The sequence below is a fragment of the Ambystoma mexicanum genome, chromosome 14 (genome assembly GCF_040938575.1).
Source record: "Ambystoma mexicanum isolate Mex_15411 chromosome 14, UKY_AmexF1_1, whole genome shotgun sequence".
Lineage (NCBI taxonomy): Eukaryota > Metazoa > Chordata > Amphibia > Caudata > Ambystomatidae > Ambystoma > Ambystoma mexicanum.
Genome location: NC_090940.1, coordinates 94,011,052 through 94,027,891, shown reverse-complemented (window position 1 = coordinate 94,027,891; position 16,840 = coordinate 94,011,052). Strand labels below are relative to the sequence as shown.

The window sequence follows — 16,840 nt, the reverse complement described above, 5'->3', positions numbered from 1 at the left end:
CCTTTAATGGACACTTGTTTAGACTCCAGCCAGACTTTGTCTCCCACTTGGTAGTTGAGGGCCTTTGCTCGGTGTTGATCAGCAAACTTCTTTTGGCAATTCTTAGCTTGAAGTAGGTGTTCAGCTGCCCTTTTAAAGGTTTGAGAAATGGTCGTGTGCAAGGTTTTGACTGCTGGCATTTCCAGGGTTGTAGGAACGTCCAACTCAGAAGTACGTGGGTGCCTCCCATACATGGTATAAAAGGGTGTCTACCCAGTGCTGGTGTGTAGGGAATTATTATAAGCATATTCAGCTATCCATAATAGGTCGAACCAGCTTCCTTCAGCTTGGTGTAACATGCAACGCAGATACTGCTCGAGCGTCTGATTTGTTCTCTCAGTTTGACCATCCGTTTGTGGATGGTGACTGGTGGATAGCCGGATGTCGATCTGGGCCATAGAGCAGCATTTTCTCCAGAAATTAGATACGAATTGAGTACCTCAGTCTGAGACTAAAACTGAAGGAAACCCATGGAGCCGTACGATGCCTTCAAGAAATACCTTTGCCAGAGTGGAAGCATTTGGCAGCCCCTTAAGAGGAATGAAATGTGCCATTTTTGAAAATCGGTCCACGACCACAAGAATAGTGTTAAACCCGTGACTGGGTGGTAAGCCAGTAAAAAAATCGACGGACAACGTGTGCCAGGGTGCTGGTGGGATTTCCAATGGTTGTAATAGCCCAACCGGTTTCTGCTTGGATGACTTGTTTTGGAGCAGACACTCCACAAGATAGGATGAATTGGATAATGTCTTCACGCCACGTGGGCCACCAATAATTTCGTTTTACCTTGGCTAGGGTTTTAGCGATTCCGGGGTGGCCCTCAATCAAGGAATCATGATAACCAGACATGACTTGTTCTCGTAGTTCTTGGTTTGGTAAGAATAAACGATTCCTGAAGTAGGGAAACTGATCTTCTATCATGTAATGTTCTCCTTGTGCACTCCACGCTTGTAATTGCTCCGGACTCAACAGGTTTTGGATTTCTTCATGTAATTCTTTCTGAGTTATGGTTGCTGTGATTCCTAGGAGCTTGTCACTCGGGATGATTGCTATTGGGTCAGGGTTCTGATACCCTAGCTCTTCCACCCCATACGGGAAAGGGCATCGGCCTTCCTGTTTTTCACCCCTGGTCGAAATGTAATCACGTAGTCCTATTCAGCAAAAAAAAAAGAGCCCAACGTAGTTGTCGTGAGGATTGGGCCTTTGCCGTTTTTAAGTACTGGAGGTTCCGGTGGTCAGTTATTACGGTGATTATGTGTCTTGCACCCAAGAGGTAGTGCCGCCATGCCTTAAAGGCTGACTTAATCGCCAGGAGTTCTTTGTCTGTGATAGCGTAATTGAGTTCAGGGGGTGTGAATTTACGCTACCAGAAGGGAACAGGGTGTAACTGGCCCATTTCAGGGTGCTTTTGTGAGAGGACGGCTCCCATAGCCATGCTTGAGGCGTCCGTTTCCACCAGGTATGGGAGATCAGGGCGAGGGTGGCGTAAGATTGGGGCAGATGTGAATCTTGCTTTGAGTTCCTGGAAAGCTTCCTCGGCTTCTGTTGTCCACTGGAACTTTTTGTTGCTTTTCCTTAGCAAGGACATGATGGGATGCACGATTTGCGAAAATCCTGTGATGAACCGGCGGTAGATGTTTGCAAAACCCAGCATACTTTGAACCCCCTTGAATGAATTTGGGGATGGCCAGTTCAGGATAGCATCTACCTTGTGTACATCCATTCGGGCTGAGAATAAAGGCCAGGAATTCCACCTCAGAGTTGTGGAATGAGCACTTTTCGAGCTTGGCGTAGAGCTGGTGTTGACAGAGTTCCTCCAATACGGATCGGACGTGTTTAACGTGGTGCTGCTTTGATGCGGAATATACTAGAATATCGTCGATGTACACTAGAGCACAGACATCAATCAATTCCCGTAGGACATTGTTCATGAAGTATTGAAATGCTGCAGATGCGTTGCAAAGGCCAAAGGGCATTACTTGATATTCGTACAAGCCGTATTTGGTGCGAAAAGCGGTTTTCCATTCGTCCCCCCGTTTTACGCGAACAAGGTTATATGCCCCCCTCAGGTCTAGTTTTGTGTAGATTTGGGCATCTTTGACTTGATCAAGCAATTCAGGGATCAGTGGCAGGGGGTAGCGTTTTTTTATGGTAATCAGGTTCAGTGCGCGATAGTCGATGCACGTTCTTAAGTCCCCCTCTTAGGACTGGCTGCTGGAGACTTCGAGGGACGGATGAACCGTTGGCCAGGTATTGGTCAAGGTAGGCCTTCAGATGCTGGTTTTCTGGTTCCGCGAGTGCGTAAATACGCCCACAAGGGATTTGTGCGCCTGGTATCAGGTCGATTTGGCAATCGTATGGTCTTTGCGGTGGCAGGGTATTAGCCTGCTCTTTCTGAAAGACATCTTGAAAGTCCTGGTATTCACTTGGTAGGATGCCGATTGCCACAGTCGCAAGCGTGGAGGTTCTGGTGTCTATTGGTTGTTTCTCTTGGCGATAACATGTGTGGGTGCAAGTCTCGGGAAAGGCCAATTCTTTTGCTCGCCAATCGATTCGAGGATTGTGAGTTACCAACCATGGCATTCCCAAAATCAACCGGAACTGTGGTGCCTAAATGAGGTCGAAAACGATAGATTCTTGATGTCCATCCTGGCACAGTGCAGTGCAATGGGATACTGGACCAGAAGCTATTTCTGTGCCGTCGACAGTGGTAACAGTCTCGGTGGTTGATTTAGGGCGTAACGGAAGCCCCATCTTTGCCGCAAGATCCTGGTCGATGTAATTCCCAACGGCTCCACTGTCAATGTACGATGGTTGTTGGTGATTGATAAAGACCACAGATAGTGCAAAATGGGAGGTCTGTAGTTCACTTTCTTCGCTCGACAAGTGTACCCCTATACTTGCCAGGGGTGGGGAGTTTTCCGATTCTTTGATGGTATCTTCCTTGTCCGTGGCCCCTACCGTCCTCCTCAGTGGCTTCACAGGGCACTCTTTAAGGAAATGACCTGACCTTCCACAGTACAGACATAACTGCTGCTGTCTCCTTTTATCCCTTTCCGCTTTAGTCAAGGGGGATCTGACCTCCCCGATTTGCATTGGTTCTCCTGAACCTTCCGTTGTGCGGGCAATATTGTCCTTTGAACGCACATACATAGGTCGAGGGTCCGGTCTGGTTCGATCTGCTCTTCGGTCCTGCAACCTATGATCCAGTTGAACAGCAAGGTCAATGAATTCTGAGCAGTCTTTTGGGGGGTTCACTACTTGTGCAAGAACATCATTGAGCTCCCCCCGCAACCCCTGATGAAATAACGTGGTTCTCTTCTCCACTGGCCATTCTGCTTCAACTACGAGTCTATTGAACGTGGCTATGTATGTTAAAAGGTCTTGATTCCCTTGGCGTAGGGACAGAACTTCGTTGTCTAATGCCTTCCCATGAGTATGACGGGCGAACAGCTTTTCCATCTCCTTCTGAAAGCCCCTGAAGTCATGCAGCAAAGGATCGTCTTGGGCCACAAAGGGTACAGACCAGTCTGCGGCACTACCACTCAGGTAGGATAGCACAAAAGCGACCCGTGATTGGTCATTCGGAAAGGCCCCTGGTCTACAAAGGAAGTGCAGGTGGCACTAGTTCATGAACGCTGCAAACCTCTTGGGATCCCCCATAAATCGTTCGGGCGGGGCCAAGGGAACTTCCCCAGGAAGGGTTATCTGAACGGGATTGGCTGATGGTGCTGGCATCGAGGGCACGCTTCCCGGCAGTGAAGTGAAGTAACTAGGCAGCAACGAGCCCGCATCAATCAACGCGCCCCTGCGCTGAAAGCAGAATGGAGAGCACACTTTCCAAGAAAACAAGGTGAGCTGTGAATCAAAGGGAAGGGTTGGACCCCAGGGAAGAAGGGGTTCAAGCACACAGAGCCAATAGGGAGTTAAACCCTACCAATCCTGTGTTTCAGGCCCAGTCTCCAGTCGAGTAGACTCCAGGGAAGGGTTTGAGGTTGTAAGAGGTCAGAACAGGCTGAGTCACGTCCCCGTGGATACCAGGTGAGCGTTACATTAACTTTGCAGGGAAGAGCATGGAGTATTTGACTCCTAAGTCTCAAAGTCTCTTTTTCACCGCCAGAAAGGTTTTGCGCTCCTGCTGCACAGCAACGGATAAATCAAGGTAGAGATGGATCCTTAAAGCTCCAAGGAGAAGGGCAGCGCGGTCCCAGAAAAAGATTCTGGCTATAATGGGACGAGGAGGTGCCCCCGGTCTGGGTTTTGCAGTCAGGGAGCGATGCGGTGCGGAGAGCTTGTGCGGAGAGCTTCGGAAGTATCCAGGAGTGTTAAAAGGATGCGCTCCACGTATTCCTCCATGGGCTCCTTGATGTTATCCTCGGGTACGCCATCAATGCGTAGGTTATTTCGTCTAGAGCGGGATTCGAGGTCGTCATTCTTCTTCTCTACTGCCGAAACTCGACTGGTGAGTGTGGAAACTGCGGCACGAAGAGAACCCAGATCATCCTCAGCAGTACCGACCCTAATTTCGATCTCGGCGACCCGGCTGTCTGTCCTTTCAATATGGGCTTTTATAGAAGAGATGGTGCCATTCATGTCATCTGATTTAGTATGCAGCGTGGTGAATCCTTCGCACATGTACTCCACCATCTTCTGTGAGTCATCGGGGTTAAGGATGTCGATACGGTAGGTGCTTCCTCCGGGGGCTCGGACGGCGGTCTGGACGGTGTTTTGGCAAACATGTTTATCGAACTTTGCTTCTTTCCGGCCCCAGCTCCTTTTGTCATGATGATAGCAAAAGCAGGGTTCCAGGAACGTCAGAGAGCATCAGCGATCTAAAGTATCAAGTTTCTAAGTTGACAATTGCCCAAGTCAGGACTGCAAGGATGGTGGTGAGGTTCAGTTGGGCACAGTGCCTGTGTTGCCACCTCCGGCACACCAAAGGGTTTGTCCCCACAGGCCACAGGGGGAGATCAATGTCAGAGAGAGTCCCTGTAGCAGGGGGGTCCCCAGCGCCAGCTCGCGGGGCCCAGATCGGGCCAAGGCGTCCCAGCCGCTGCTGATTAGATGTTTGGCAGGCTGCAAGGCGCGCCCGCAGCGGTCGGGCCGGCTGCCCAGGATCACAGGAGCCGTTCCATCCCAGCCCCCCCGCATCCCCTACCTTGTTGTAGAATGCATCCCATGTTCCTTGGGGAGGGGGCGGCGGGGGAGGACAAGCAAGCGGTGTGAAGGCGTGGGGGCACGCGGCGATGTCTCCGACCCTCCGCCACACGAGGACAGGCTCTGGGGGGGGAATCCAGCATCCTCAGGGCCGGCAGGAGGAGGCGGCAGCAGGTCCGGGCAGGGTGTGCGGAGCCTCAGGCAAACAACGGAAATTTAGCGGGGGGAGCGCAGGGTGAACCCGCCAGCCACAGCAGTTCGGCACGCACAGGAGGGCTCGGACACCCCTCCCCTGCAGCGCCGCGTCCTGAGGCGGCAGGGAGAGCCAAAGCCTCTGAAGCTGCGGCGCAGGGCGAGTGAGACACACGCAGCCCCAGCTCGAGCGGGACCCACAGTTTAGCTCTCCGGGGACGCCAAGGTCAAGAAGTTCACAGGGTCGTGGCGGAGAGGTTCCTCCAAAGGCACCGTCAGTGCAGAGCGGATCAGCCGTATCTGAAGGGTCTTTTTTTGATTTTATGTGCTCTCCCAGTCCGGAGCAGAGCACTTAGGCGGCCATCTTGCTTTGGCGCCACAGCGCCCCCCCCCACTTTATTACTTCTAACAAGAGTGCTGCGAACGGGTCACGCTCCCTTTAACTGTCCAGGCTCAGGAAAACAAAACAAAAAAATAGTCAACTTTATGCCTCAGACAAGGTGCACTGTATCCTCTCATGGAGCATGGCCCGCCTAATCGTGACTGTGCAGTTGTACAGCCAACAGTCCCTTTCTCAGCCAATTCTGCAGTGGGCGCACGCGCTAGTGCGCGCACACGTCTGTTTATATAGGTGCAGCTGTTAAAGAGGCAGGGACAGGCAAATTAAGTCCTTAAAAGATATTAGGATCCACAGAGTTGAAGGTGTCTTCACAGTATGTTAAGTCCACTAATATTCATACCAGCATCCAGTTTAAGTCCTGTTTCCACAGCGGTTTACTTCAGGAGAACAGGAGCACAGGGACAACGAGCCGAGCCAGCCAACAGCCACTTTCTCAGCCACTTCTGCAATGCGCGCGCTGCCATCTTTTACATAAACAAACCAGGCAGGGAACACTCACTAAATCTGTCCAAACTAGCCCAAAAGATTTGAAACTGTTCTGTCAACCAAAACACATTCCTCCTGTCGCAGGTATGGCAGTTAGACATTTATGCAACGTCTTCAAAAAATGGGGGCAACCAAACCTAGAGCTCTTCGCAACTCAAGAGAACGCACAATGCCATGATTGTGCATCAAGGATTCCCCAGACACGGTCCAAGGGCAACACACTATGGATCCCTTGATCAGGGAGATTTGCATACGCCGTTCCCCCTAACACCACTGCTCAACAAAATAATCCACAAAATGCACCAGGAGCATATCACAATGTTCTTAATGGCTCCAATGTGGGCCTGCCAGACGTGGTTCTCACACCTGCTCAAAATGTCCCTTTTCCCACCAGTCAAACTACTGAGCCCTTACAGCATGTTATTCCAGCATCAGGGGTCACCACTCCGTCTGTGTCCTCAAACACTGAATTTAGCAGCTTGGCTCCTGAAGTCATAGAGTTTGGTAACTTAAACTTACCTAAACGATGCATGGACATCTCAAAAGAGGCACATAAGCCTAACACAAGACATTGTTATTTCAACAAGTGGAAGCGCTTTGTCTTGTGGTGCAAAAGGCAAAATGTCAACCCAATTGACTATTCACCTTCTAATATCATACGCTATCTACTATATTTTTTAGACTCTGGTTAGTCTTTAATTCCCTTAAAGTCCACCTAGCAGCACTCTTGGTATATTCCACCTCACAAAGCAGAGTTTCTTTGTGGAAGGTTCCGTTGGTTAAAGCTTTCATGGAAGGGGTCAAAAGATGATATCCCCCAGTTTCAACTCAACACCCAGGGTGGGACTTAAATATTATTCTTACCATGCTTATGGACCCCCTTTTGAACCTATGCATAAAGCTAATCTTAAACTATCTTACCTTGAAGACTGCTTTTCTTAAAGCCACTACCTCAATAAGAAGACCCAGTGAGCTGCAAGCTCTCTCAGTTCCAGACCCATTTGTAACCATTCATAAAGACAAGGTAGTGTTAAGAACACATCCACGTTTTACTCCAAAATGTATTTCTAAATTTCATGTTAATCTATAGAATTTCCAGCATTCTTTCAGAACCCACTAAATGCAGCAGTGTGAAGTCTCCATTCACTTGATGTTATGAGAGCTGTCATGTATGGTATCCCGTTCATTCAGCAACAGTAATTACTTTGTGGTAATTTACTACAAAGTAATTACTTCGAATTTACTTCGCCAAATATGGGTAATTGAGGGTTAAGGGGCATAAGGGGTTAAGGAGGGTGTTGGGGAAAGGAGGACATGGGGGAGATCCCCACCCAAAATTAAAAGTAAAAATTTGAAGTAATTACTTCGTAGTACATTACCAGAAAGTAATTGCTGTCGATGAAATTACATGGAACCTTAATGTACTACCTAGACAAAACAAAACCAATCAGGAAAACTGATCAATTCTTAGTTTCCTTAATTACTGGTAGGGAAGGGGATCCTGTCTCTAAATCAGCTATTTCCAGATGGATTGTATATTGCAATCATCTCTGCTATTCTCTGTCAAAGGAAACATTACCATTCTTGCCCAGCGCGCACACAACTTGAGGCACTGGGGCTACTCTAGCATTCATTGCAAATGTACCCATGGAAGCAATTTGCAAAACAGCAACATGCAGTTCAATTTACACTTTCACGCAACGCTACTGTGCGGATACTTGTACAAGATCCGATTCCCAAGTGGGTCAAGTGGTATTGAGGCATCATTTTGCCTCTGTAACTTTTAAAAACCCACCTCCTTCTCCTGCTACTACTCGCTAGTCTACGCAAAGCATGTGAGTTCTAAGCAGATCCACAAGCCTCAAAAGACAAATATTACATACCTGTAATAGTCTTTCAGGTGCTTGTATCTGCTTAGATTTACATGCACCCACCCTTCCTCCCCTCTTGGAGTTGAAGGTACTTAGACAACTTACACCTTTCTTCACCTTCCTGTACTCGCACATGCACTTCATGCTCCCTCATGTCAGAAACAAAACAATCTGAGGACATGGACACGTGAAGGACCATGGGTACAGTGCACATCACACTAGGGATAGTATTACAAACACGCCCTGTCCACGTGCTTTTTCGAATTTCAAAAACAAGTCCTGCAATACTCTACACCAACCATTAGATGCCGCCCTTTGCAAAGCATGTGAATCTGCACAGATACAAGCATCAGAAAGACGATTAGAGGTATGTAATATTTGTCATGTATATTGCTCTGTGATTAATGCCTCATGGATATTGCTCCCCAGCTGTTGCGTCATATGTATATTTCCTTCAATGTTGCTTTTATATATGTTGCTTCTCGATCGACTTGTGCTTTCCATTGAGTGCTCCTTGATTATTGCTTCACATATATTGCTTCTTGATTATGTGCGCCACCCCACGAACTAGCTCACCATTCTGTTTCCACATTACACTACACACATCGACTAGCCACTCGCATATTGTGGGTAAGTGTTAGGGCAGCTTTTATAAAGTCCACTTATGGTAGGCCTTTATAAAACAATCCCCTTGGTATACAGAGCGCAAACTTCTAGTATACGTCTGTACTACTCAAGGTTTTGATAGTATGGCTGAGCAGCCAGGCTTATGTGAGTTGTAGGTAGGTACAAAGAACTTAGAATAGACATAGGCCCATAAGAAACATATACACACTTGTTATATCAAAATAAATTTCAGGTGAGTAAACCATAAGGTAAGACTTGTACAGTTAATGAACACAGTTCAAAGGTAATGGTAATTTTTATTTGTTTAGCACCTATTCACAAGGCAGGTGTTTCACAGAGCTCAAGGAGGGGGGGGGACAAGGGGAAAAACAGTCATTCAGAGCCCCTGAATTTCTGAACGATACAAGTCTGCGACAGGCAGAGTAAGTGCATACAGTATAATAAACAGTGTAGATAACAGCAAATAGATCTGACAACGATTCTGCAGTTTTTCCAAGTGTAGTTGAGGCGCCACCATACAAGGAGGGGAGACAGAGAAGATGGATGATCTTTAAGGCATGGTACATTCAGATTGTACAAGTGCACAGACGGTACAGGAGAGGGTGGGAGCAGGGGGAGTCCAAGTGCGCCCAGTCATTTAGAAACTGGGGTAAGTGCTGAGAGATGCCAATCTCATAGGTCATTTACCAAGTGCAGTAGTGATGAGGCAAGTGCAGGCCCAGAGGGAAGTGCGAGAGGACTGGGGAGGGTGCCAGGGACTTGAGACTCTGAGGTACAACCGGTGGCCAGTCAGCAAACTATGTGGAAAAGGAGGGGGAGAGAATTTAGCAGGGTAGAGGGAGCGAGAGAGAAGCAAGAGGAGAAAAGGAATGTCTTGAGGAGTTTCCGGAACTTAAGGAGATCCGGCCCAAGACTGAGGGCACATGTAGGCCAATCCAGAGGGAGGCCCCTACTGAGGGTAAAGATCTCCCTCCAAATCTCTGCTTGGAGAACCGGCTCACTCGCAGAAGGTTGGAGGTAGATGACCAGAGGGCTTGGGAAGGACTGTATTTAGGTAGGCATTGTTGAAGATGGGTAGATCCCAGGCCCCAGAAAGCCTTGTGGACAACGCAGAGGGTCTTGAACTTGATCTTTGCAGCCACAGGGAGCCAGTTGAGGGATTTCAGCACCAGAGAAATGCGGTCCCTGGGCTTGAGGCCAAGGATAGGTCTTGCAGTTCTGTTCTGGGTGAGTTGCAGAGGGCGCAAAGCAGAGGCAGGGAGGTTGAGTAGGGGGCTGTTGTAGTAGTCCAGCCTTGAGAGAACCAGGGCTCTGGAGACAGTGAGCCGCTGGGGTAAGGTGAGAAAAGGAAGACTACCTCTGAGGATGTACAGCTGGTAGTTGGACCTTTTAGAAATGTCTGAAATGTGAGTGGAGAGGAGAGAGTGGAGTCGAAAATGACCCCAAGGTTTGTTGACTCGCAGGTGGGTGCGGGCTCATGGCCAAGGGAGGCCGGCCAGAGTGAGTGGGAAAGCAGGAGCAGGAGCAGGAGTCCCAATGCGAAGGATTTCCGTCTTACTGGCGTTGAGGCAGAGGTCGTTTGCAGCACACCAGGACTGAATTGCAGACAAACAGTCTGATATGAGCGAACTAGAGGAGGTGGCTGAGGGTAGCCTGAAGGAGAGTTGCGTGTCATCCGTATAACACTGGAAGTGGCAATCGCACATTCTAGGGCAGCCATGTAGACATTGAAGAACCAGAGGGATAGGTTAGAACCCTGGGGAATGCCACAGGTTGAAAGAGTGATAATATAGAGAAAGGACACAAGTTCCACCTGGGATGGGTAGTCGGAAAGGAAGGAGGTTAACCACGCCAGAGCATGACCTGTGATTCCCAGGGTGTTGCGGAGCCATGCAATTAGGATGTTGTGGTTTACTGTGTCAAAGGCAGAGAAGCCAAGGAGAATGGGGACAGAGGGTTGTTGGTGTCAAGATTTGAGAGCAGGTCTTCACGGGTGTTCAGAAGAGCAGTTTCCGTCCCTCTGGATGCTCTAAAGCCAGACTGATGGTTGTGGAGGCAGCCAGCAGATTCAGTGTGGAGGGTGAGCTGAGAGATGGCCAGCTTTTCCAGGAGTTTGCCCAGGAAAGGGGTGATGGAGATGGCGTGGTAGTTTGCTGGAAATTAGGGGTCGGCAGAGGGTTTCTTAAGCGGAGGGTGCACAAGGGAGAGAGATTGCAGAGATCAGTCAAGACTGGAGCAAGAGAGTCAATGATGTCCTTAATGGTTTTGGAGGTGCAGGCGTCCACCTGTTTGGATGAGGCCACCATAGACCGGACTTGTCTGGCGACCTCATCGGGTGTGATGGGAGTGAGAGGAGAAGTGGTGGAGGGGCCAAGGGAGACTCCACAGAGGTGTTGGTGTATGATGTGGTGTGGGTGTGAGAGAGGAAAGGATGTCTTGGGTTTTTGCTGTGAAGTGTGCAGCCAGGGTCTAGCAGAGGTCCTGGATGGGTGTGACAGAAGAGGAGGCTGCTGCAGGATTGGCCAGTTCCTTAAAGACTTTGACAAGTTTGGCCGTGTTGTTTGATGCCGCTGAGATGCGGGCTTGAATAAAGACACTTTTCTTGGTGTGGATGCAGAGTCGATATTGCCTTTTGGAGGAGGCAGCAGGCCAGTTTGTCAGAGGGCCCGCCTGACGAATTCCATTTCCGCTCAGCTGCCCTACACTTGCATTTAAGGGCAGCCAGATAAGAGTCGTACCAAGAGTTGCACTTTTTGGAAGGCTTCAGTCGGACACACATGACGGGGGCAAGAGTATCAAGGGTGTTCGAGAGAGAGAGAGATTGAAGTTGGCAAGGGCTGTGTTAGGATGGGAGTCAACCGCAGGAGTAGAAGGCGGAGAGTAGGTGGAGGCAAAGGCAGCCGCTGTCCCTCTTTTCATGGGTCTGGTGACTTTGAAACCGAGTGGCTGCACGAAAACCGAGTGGCTGCGCCGGGTGTGCCGATGCAAGAGGAGAGGAGAGCTTAAAGTGTGAAGAGAGGAGAAAGTGGTCCGTCCAAGAGAGAGAGTTAGTGAGAGGGTTGTCGGTAGAGCTGAGAACCTCCAAAGTGTGGCCCACTCGGTGCGTGGATCCAGAAGGTAAGATCGAGAGGGAGAGAGAATCGCATAGGTTGTGGAAAGGTCCAGAGGAGTCAAGAGTCCAGATGGTTGTTGAGGTCACCAAGCAGGAGGAGTTGAGAGGAGGAAGAGAGTAGAGAGGAGGCCAGGTCAGCCCATTCTGAGAGGAAGAGAGTGAACTGTCCTGGTGGCTGATAGAAGGTGGTCATAATGAGAGGATTTAGGAGAGAGTGAGAGCCTACAAACTAGGCACTCAAAGGAGGCGTAGGCCTGAGTGGGGATGATGGACAAAGGGATCCATTCTGGGAAGATCAGTGCCACTCCCCCTCCTGACCCCTTGGGCCTGGGTGCCTGAGAGGTTCTTGTATCCTTCAGGGAGGAGTGTGTCAAAGCTCGTGATATAGCTGTCCTTGAAGCATGTCTCTGTGATGGCGAGCACATCTAGATTCATGCGTTCAAGGAGGTTGCAGATGTCAGACGAGCGTTTGCCAGCAGAGCGAGAGTTCAGCTTGGCAATATGGAGCAGCTTGCCACCTTTGAACGTCTTCTCAGGTGGCGCAGGGGACATGGTCCCCCCTGAGGGTAGCAAGAGAGCCAGAGGGATAGTGCAGGATGGCGGAGGAGCCAAGACCAACGAGGGAGCTGGGACAGTGAGGCAAGGCAAGGGCGCCTGTGTAGAGGAGAAAGGCACAGCAGGCCAGGGAGCACGTGCAGAGGGGGAGGAAGGCACAGTAGGCGAGGGAGCCCGTGCAGAGGCGGAGGAATTCACAGTAGGCAAGGAAGCCTGTGCAGAGGAGGAGTAAGGCACAGTGGGCAAGGGAGCCTGGGTAGAGAATGAGGAAGGCACAGCAGGCAAGGGAGCCTGTCCAGGGGGAGAGGTAAGGTTTGAGAGGCGAGGTAGGAGCATGTCAAAGAGAAGGTTGGGTTGGGGACCCTGAACCATGATGGTTCCATTCCGATAGATATTAATGATGACCCTGGAAATGGCGAAGAGGTCAAGGAGGACATCTCAGCGGGTGCCACCATTAATGGGAGAAGAGGCGATAAGAGAGAGAAAGGTGACCGTGTACCGAGGCCAGAGGTCGGGTGAGGTAACGACAAAGATGTCTGTGAGAGTCTCTCTGGCGGAAGCCGTGACATAGGTATATGCAATAGGAAGGTCTGGTTTGGAGCGCAGTATGTCCTTATGTTTCGTCAGGCCAGATTTAGTGATGGGAGAGGGATAGGAAATATAGGAGCAGTAAGAGAAGATAGGAGAGATAGATAGTGACATAGATGGCTTCAATGGTAAAATAGCTGGATGCAATGGTGAGGAGGACACTTACCAGACTGATGTATTGAGAGAGAAAACAACACAGGTGAGTAAAACCACTGTTATGTTAACTCAAAACATTTTCTGTTAAAGGAATGCAATGATTAACATCACTGACAATAGCAGGTCAGTACTTTTCGGGACGTGTAGTACTTTTCAGAGGCCTTAAGGCTTTAGCAGTCCATCCCCATCAGGTGCGAGTTCTTTTAAGTCAGATTGGAAGGAAACCAGGTAAGGCACAACTATAGAAAAGGCAAAGTTCCAAAGGATTCTTCAGTATAAATAGGTATAGAGCTTTTGTTGGTCAAAAAGGGTTTAGGGACCTCGGGGAAAGTTTCACTGTATGCCCACAAGCTTTAGGCCTGGGCAAACATCCAAACACAGGAATCGGCGCTCCAGCAACTAAAGAGCGACAGAAAGACTCTAGGTAAGTAGTACCCTGAGCCACACAGTACCTTTGGAGTGATGAAGAAGTTGCAGCTGGATGCCTTCACGATGCAGCAGTGGTGCCCTCCTGTTTCTTTGTCGTGGTGACAAGAGGAAGGATTCTGGAAGGGATTTTGTAGCAGCAATCAAGAGAGGCTTCTCCCAGCAAAGGATTCTTCATGCTCCAATGCATTATGATATGATATTTTATTTGTATCGCACTCGTACACAAATGTTTCAGAGCGCGATAAGGCAAGGGAGGGGGAACAGTTTGGAACAAAACAACGATCTTACTAGGCCCAGTGACAGAATGCGCAAGTGCATGGGAGAGGGAAAGAGGAAAGGTGCATGGAAGGGGGAGAGTGGAAAGTGCGGAGCAGTGGAGAAACAGTTAATAATAATAATAATAATAATAATAATAATAAATAGATAATAGAGGCAATAAACAGAAGTAGTGCAGCCAGCAAGTGGCAAGTGCTGTGTTTACAGCAGCAGACTGGGTGAGTCTGATAAGTGCAGAAGAAAAAGGAAAAAGAGGGGGTGTGGGGGACTGTGTGGGTACAGATACAGTCCCCAGTGCAAGGGGTGTCCGGGAGGCAGTGCAGGAGGGTGACGGGGTGAGCAGGTAGGGCCCAGGGGACAGAGGTTTTGTTGCCTTTTCACAGACTCCAACGAAGAACGGTTCTCGTCCAAACGATTCACCTCGCTTGGTCGGTCCTGCACTATGGTGAGGGGACTTTGAGGAGACGGATCTTACCTCTGGAAGTCCGGAAGGAGTCCACCAACGTTTCAGGGGAGTTTGTTTGTGGCAAGACGATGCACTGCACTGCACTGCACTCAGGCTCAGGGTCCCAGGTTATAGGCGGTTTGCAGCCCAGGAAGGTTGCAGCTCTTCTTAGGATGGCTTGAATTGAAGGTTGACTTAGGACTGATTATGCCCACAAGTCCAAGGGAAGAAGTCGTCCTCTTTGGAGTTTCTCTGTCGACTTGAAAACGAGGACAGCAGCAGCACTTCAGCAGGCTTCTCCGGTTGCTGGAAGGGGCTGCATGCATCTCTGGTCATCTTCTTCTGTCCCAGTGGTTGACTTGCCTCCAGCCTCGGGATCCTCGCCTTTTATCCAGAAACCCAGCCAATTAACACTCATGCTACATTCAAACTTCCCTCATTCAGGAGAACAGACAAAACGGTCCATTAGTCCAGCAAAAAGTGCTGGGGGTCTCACAGGTAGAGGGGATGTGGCATAAATATGAAAACTCTCCCTAACAGTAATCACCTGCTAATGGCCATGTCCCCAGCATGCAATAAACACTGTCTGAACTCTATACCTGTCCCACTAGCCTATAACCCATAGTGCACCAGCAACTCTTCTCCTTGCCTCGCTTTCAGGGCAGACCTTATCAGTAGCAAATAGAGCAGGCTCCTGGGGCCCCTTTCTGGATTTACCTTCCCTAGGTGCTCTCGTTCATACCAGCAACCAAAACAGTGTTTTTCTGATCTCTGATCATCAACACTTCAGGTGTCTCCTCTTTCCTGTCTCTCTCCTCCGAGCCACCATAGCAGGAGCTAGTAGAAGGGCACACCAAACAGTATGAGATTTGCCATAACACACCTCTTTACATCACATCAGTATCAGTATCTGAAATGTCGTTGGGCCGAGTACGATAGTTAATTTCACATCCTTACTGTTCATGGCCTGTAATAACGTTGTATTTTCCCTTGTTCCCTCACTTGCCTTGTAGCCCTTTGAAACACATTGTGTATAGGCGCTATATAAATAAACTATCGTTATCATATCATATCACATTACTAGGCAACACCATCTCACTCAATGTGGGACAGGAGCAATACTGAGCTCATTACCTGCTAAACTGCATTGTTGTGCTATAGGTAGAATGCACCAGAGGAAAGGCCACAGGACCGCAGTCATGTTGTCCTGCTTTCAGAAAAAGGACAGCTAATAACACAGATAAAATGTCTTCTTTCTTTGTTCTTAACCCACCGCAGAGTTGATGAGCAGCGAGCCCTTTATAGTGAAACTGGCCTTTGAGCCGTCTGGGCGGCCTGAGTCCCAGGTGGATTATTACCTGACGGTCAAGGAGAACCTCTGTGTGGTCTGTGGCAAGAGAGAGTCCTACATCCGGTGAGTGCATTTGAAGGGCTGGAGAATTCACTTGGTGATGAGTGTTTAAATCAGCCTGTGCTTTGACTTTCTTTCATACATAATCAGATGCTAGTTTCTCTCATTGGTGCAAAGTACCTGCCATGTTTTTTGTTGTTGTATGATTATACTGTACTGTCATGCAGTCAAGTGGATTGCACAAAGGGGACACAGCCAGAATGAAGTTAATAACCAATGATGTAATAGCTTAACAGATTACCTACCTGTTAACTTAAGCAATGGGCCAGATATCAATCTCTCTGGTTCTCCAAGTTCTTGGGGCCAAGGTCAAATGCCTTAAAACTCTCTGGGTCCCTCCCTGAATCCACTTATTGCAAAACCAAGGTCCTCCTTCCATGGACAGACAGGTTTCAAGTTAGTATGCTTGATCCTGTTCACTTTGTGGGTAGTTGTACTGCTTGCTTTTCAACAGAACTCTCCTCTCAAGCTCCATCTTCCATCGCTGCAACAATTGGTCTTATTTCCTCCTCCATCTCCCCGGCTCCTCTTGCTAGCCACCTCCCCTACCTCCCCTGCTCCTCTTGCTGGCCACCTCTCCTACTTCCCCTGCTCCGCTTGCTGGCCACCTCCCCTGCTCCGCTTGCTGGCCACCCCGCCTGCTCCTCTTGCCGGCCTCCTCCCCATCTCCTCTTGGCTGGCACTTCTCCAGTTCTGCGTGCCTGCCTTTTCCCCTACTCCCATTCTGCCAGCACACCTGTTGCCCTTACCTGCCCTGCTCCCACCTCCCCTGCTCTCCTTGCCTGCCACCTCCCCTGCTCTCCTTGCCTGCCACCTCCCCTGCTCTCTTTGCCTGCCACCTCCCCTGCTCTCCTTGCCTGCCACCTCCCCTGCTCTCCTTGCCTGCCACCTCCCCTGCTCTCCTTGCCTGCCACCTCCCCTGCTCTCCTTGCCTGCCACCTCCCCTGCTCTCCTTGCCTGCCACCTCCCAGCTCTCCTTGCCTGCCACCTCCCCTGCTCTCCTTGCCTGCCACCTCCCAGCTCTCCTTGCCTGCCACCTCCCCTGCTCTCCTTGCCTGCCACTTCCCCTGCTCTCCTTGCCTGCAACCTCCCCCGC

At 49.6% G+C, this 16,840-nt stretch overlaps 1 protein-coding gene across 2 annotated transcripts in view; it reads left to right on the top strand.

Moving 5' to 3' along the window:
* The window catches only part of EXD2 (exonuclease 3'-5' domain containing 2), a 286,183-nt gene that overhangs the window by 201,705 nt on the left and 67,638 nt on the right, over positions 1-16,840 (top strand). For both annotated transcript variants that reach the window (XM_069638588.1, XM_069638589.1), the window contains one exon: positions 15,612-15,747. In XM_069638588.1, the coding sequence (XP_069494689.1) occupies positions 15,612-15,747 (136 nt within the window). The remainder of the gene's footprint in view (positions 1-15,611; positions 15,748-16,840) is intronic.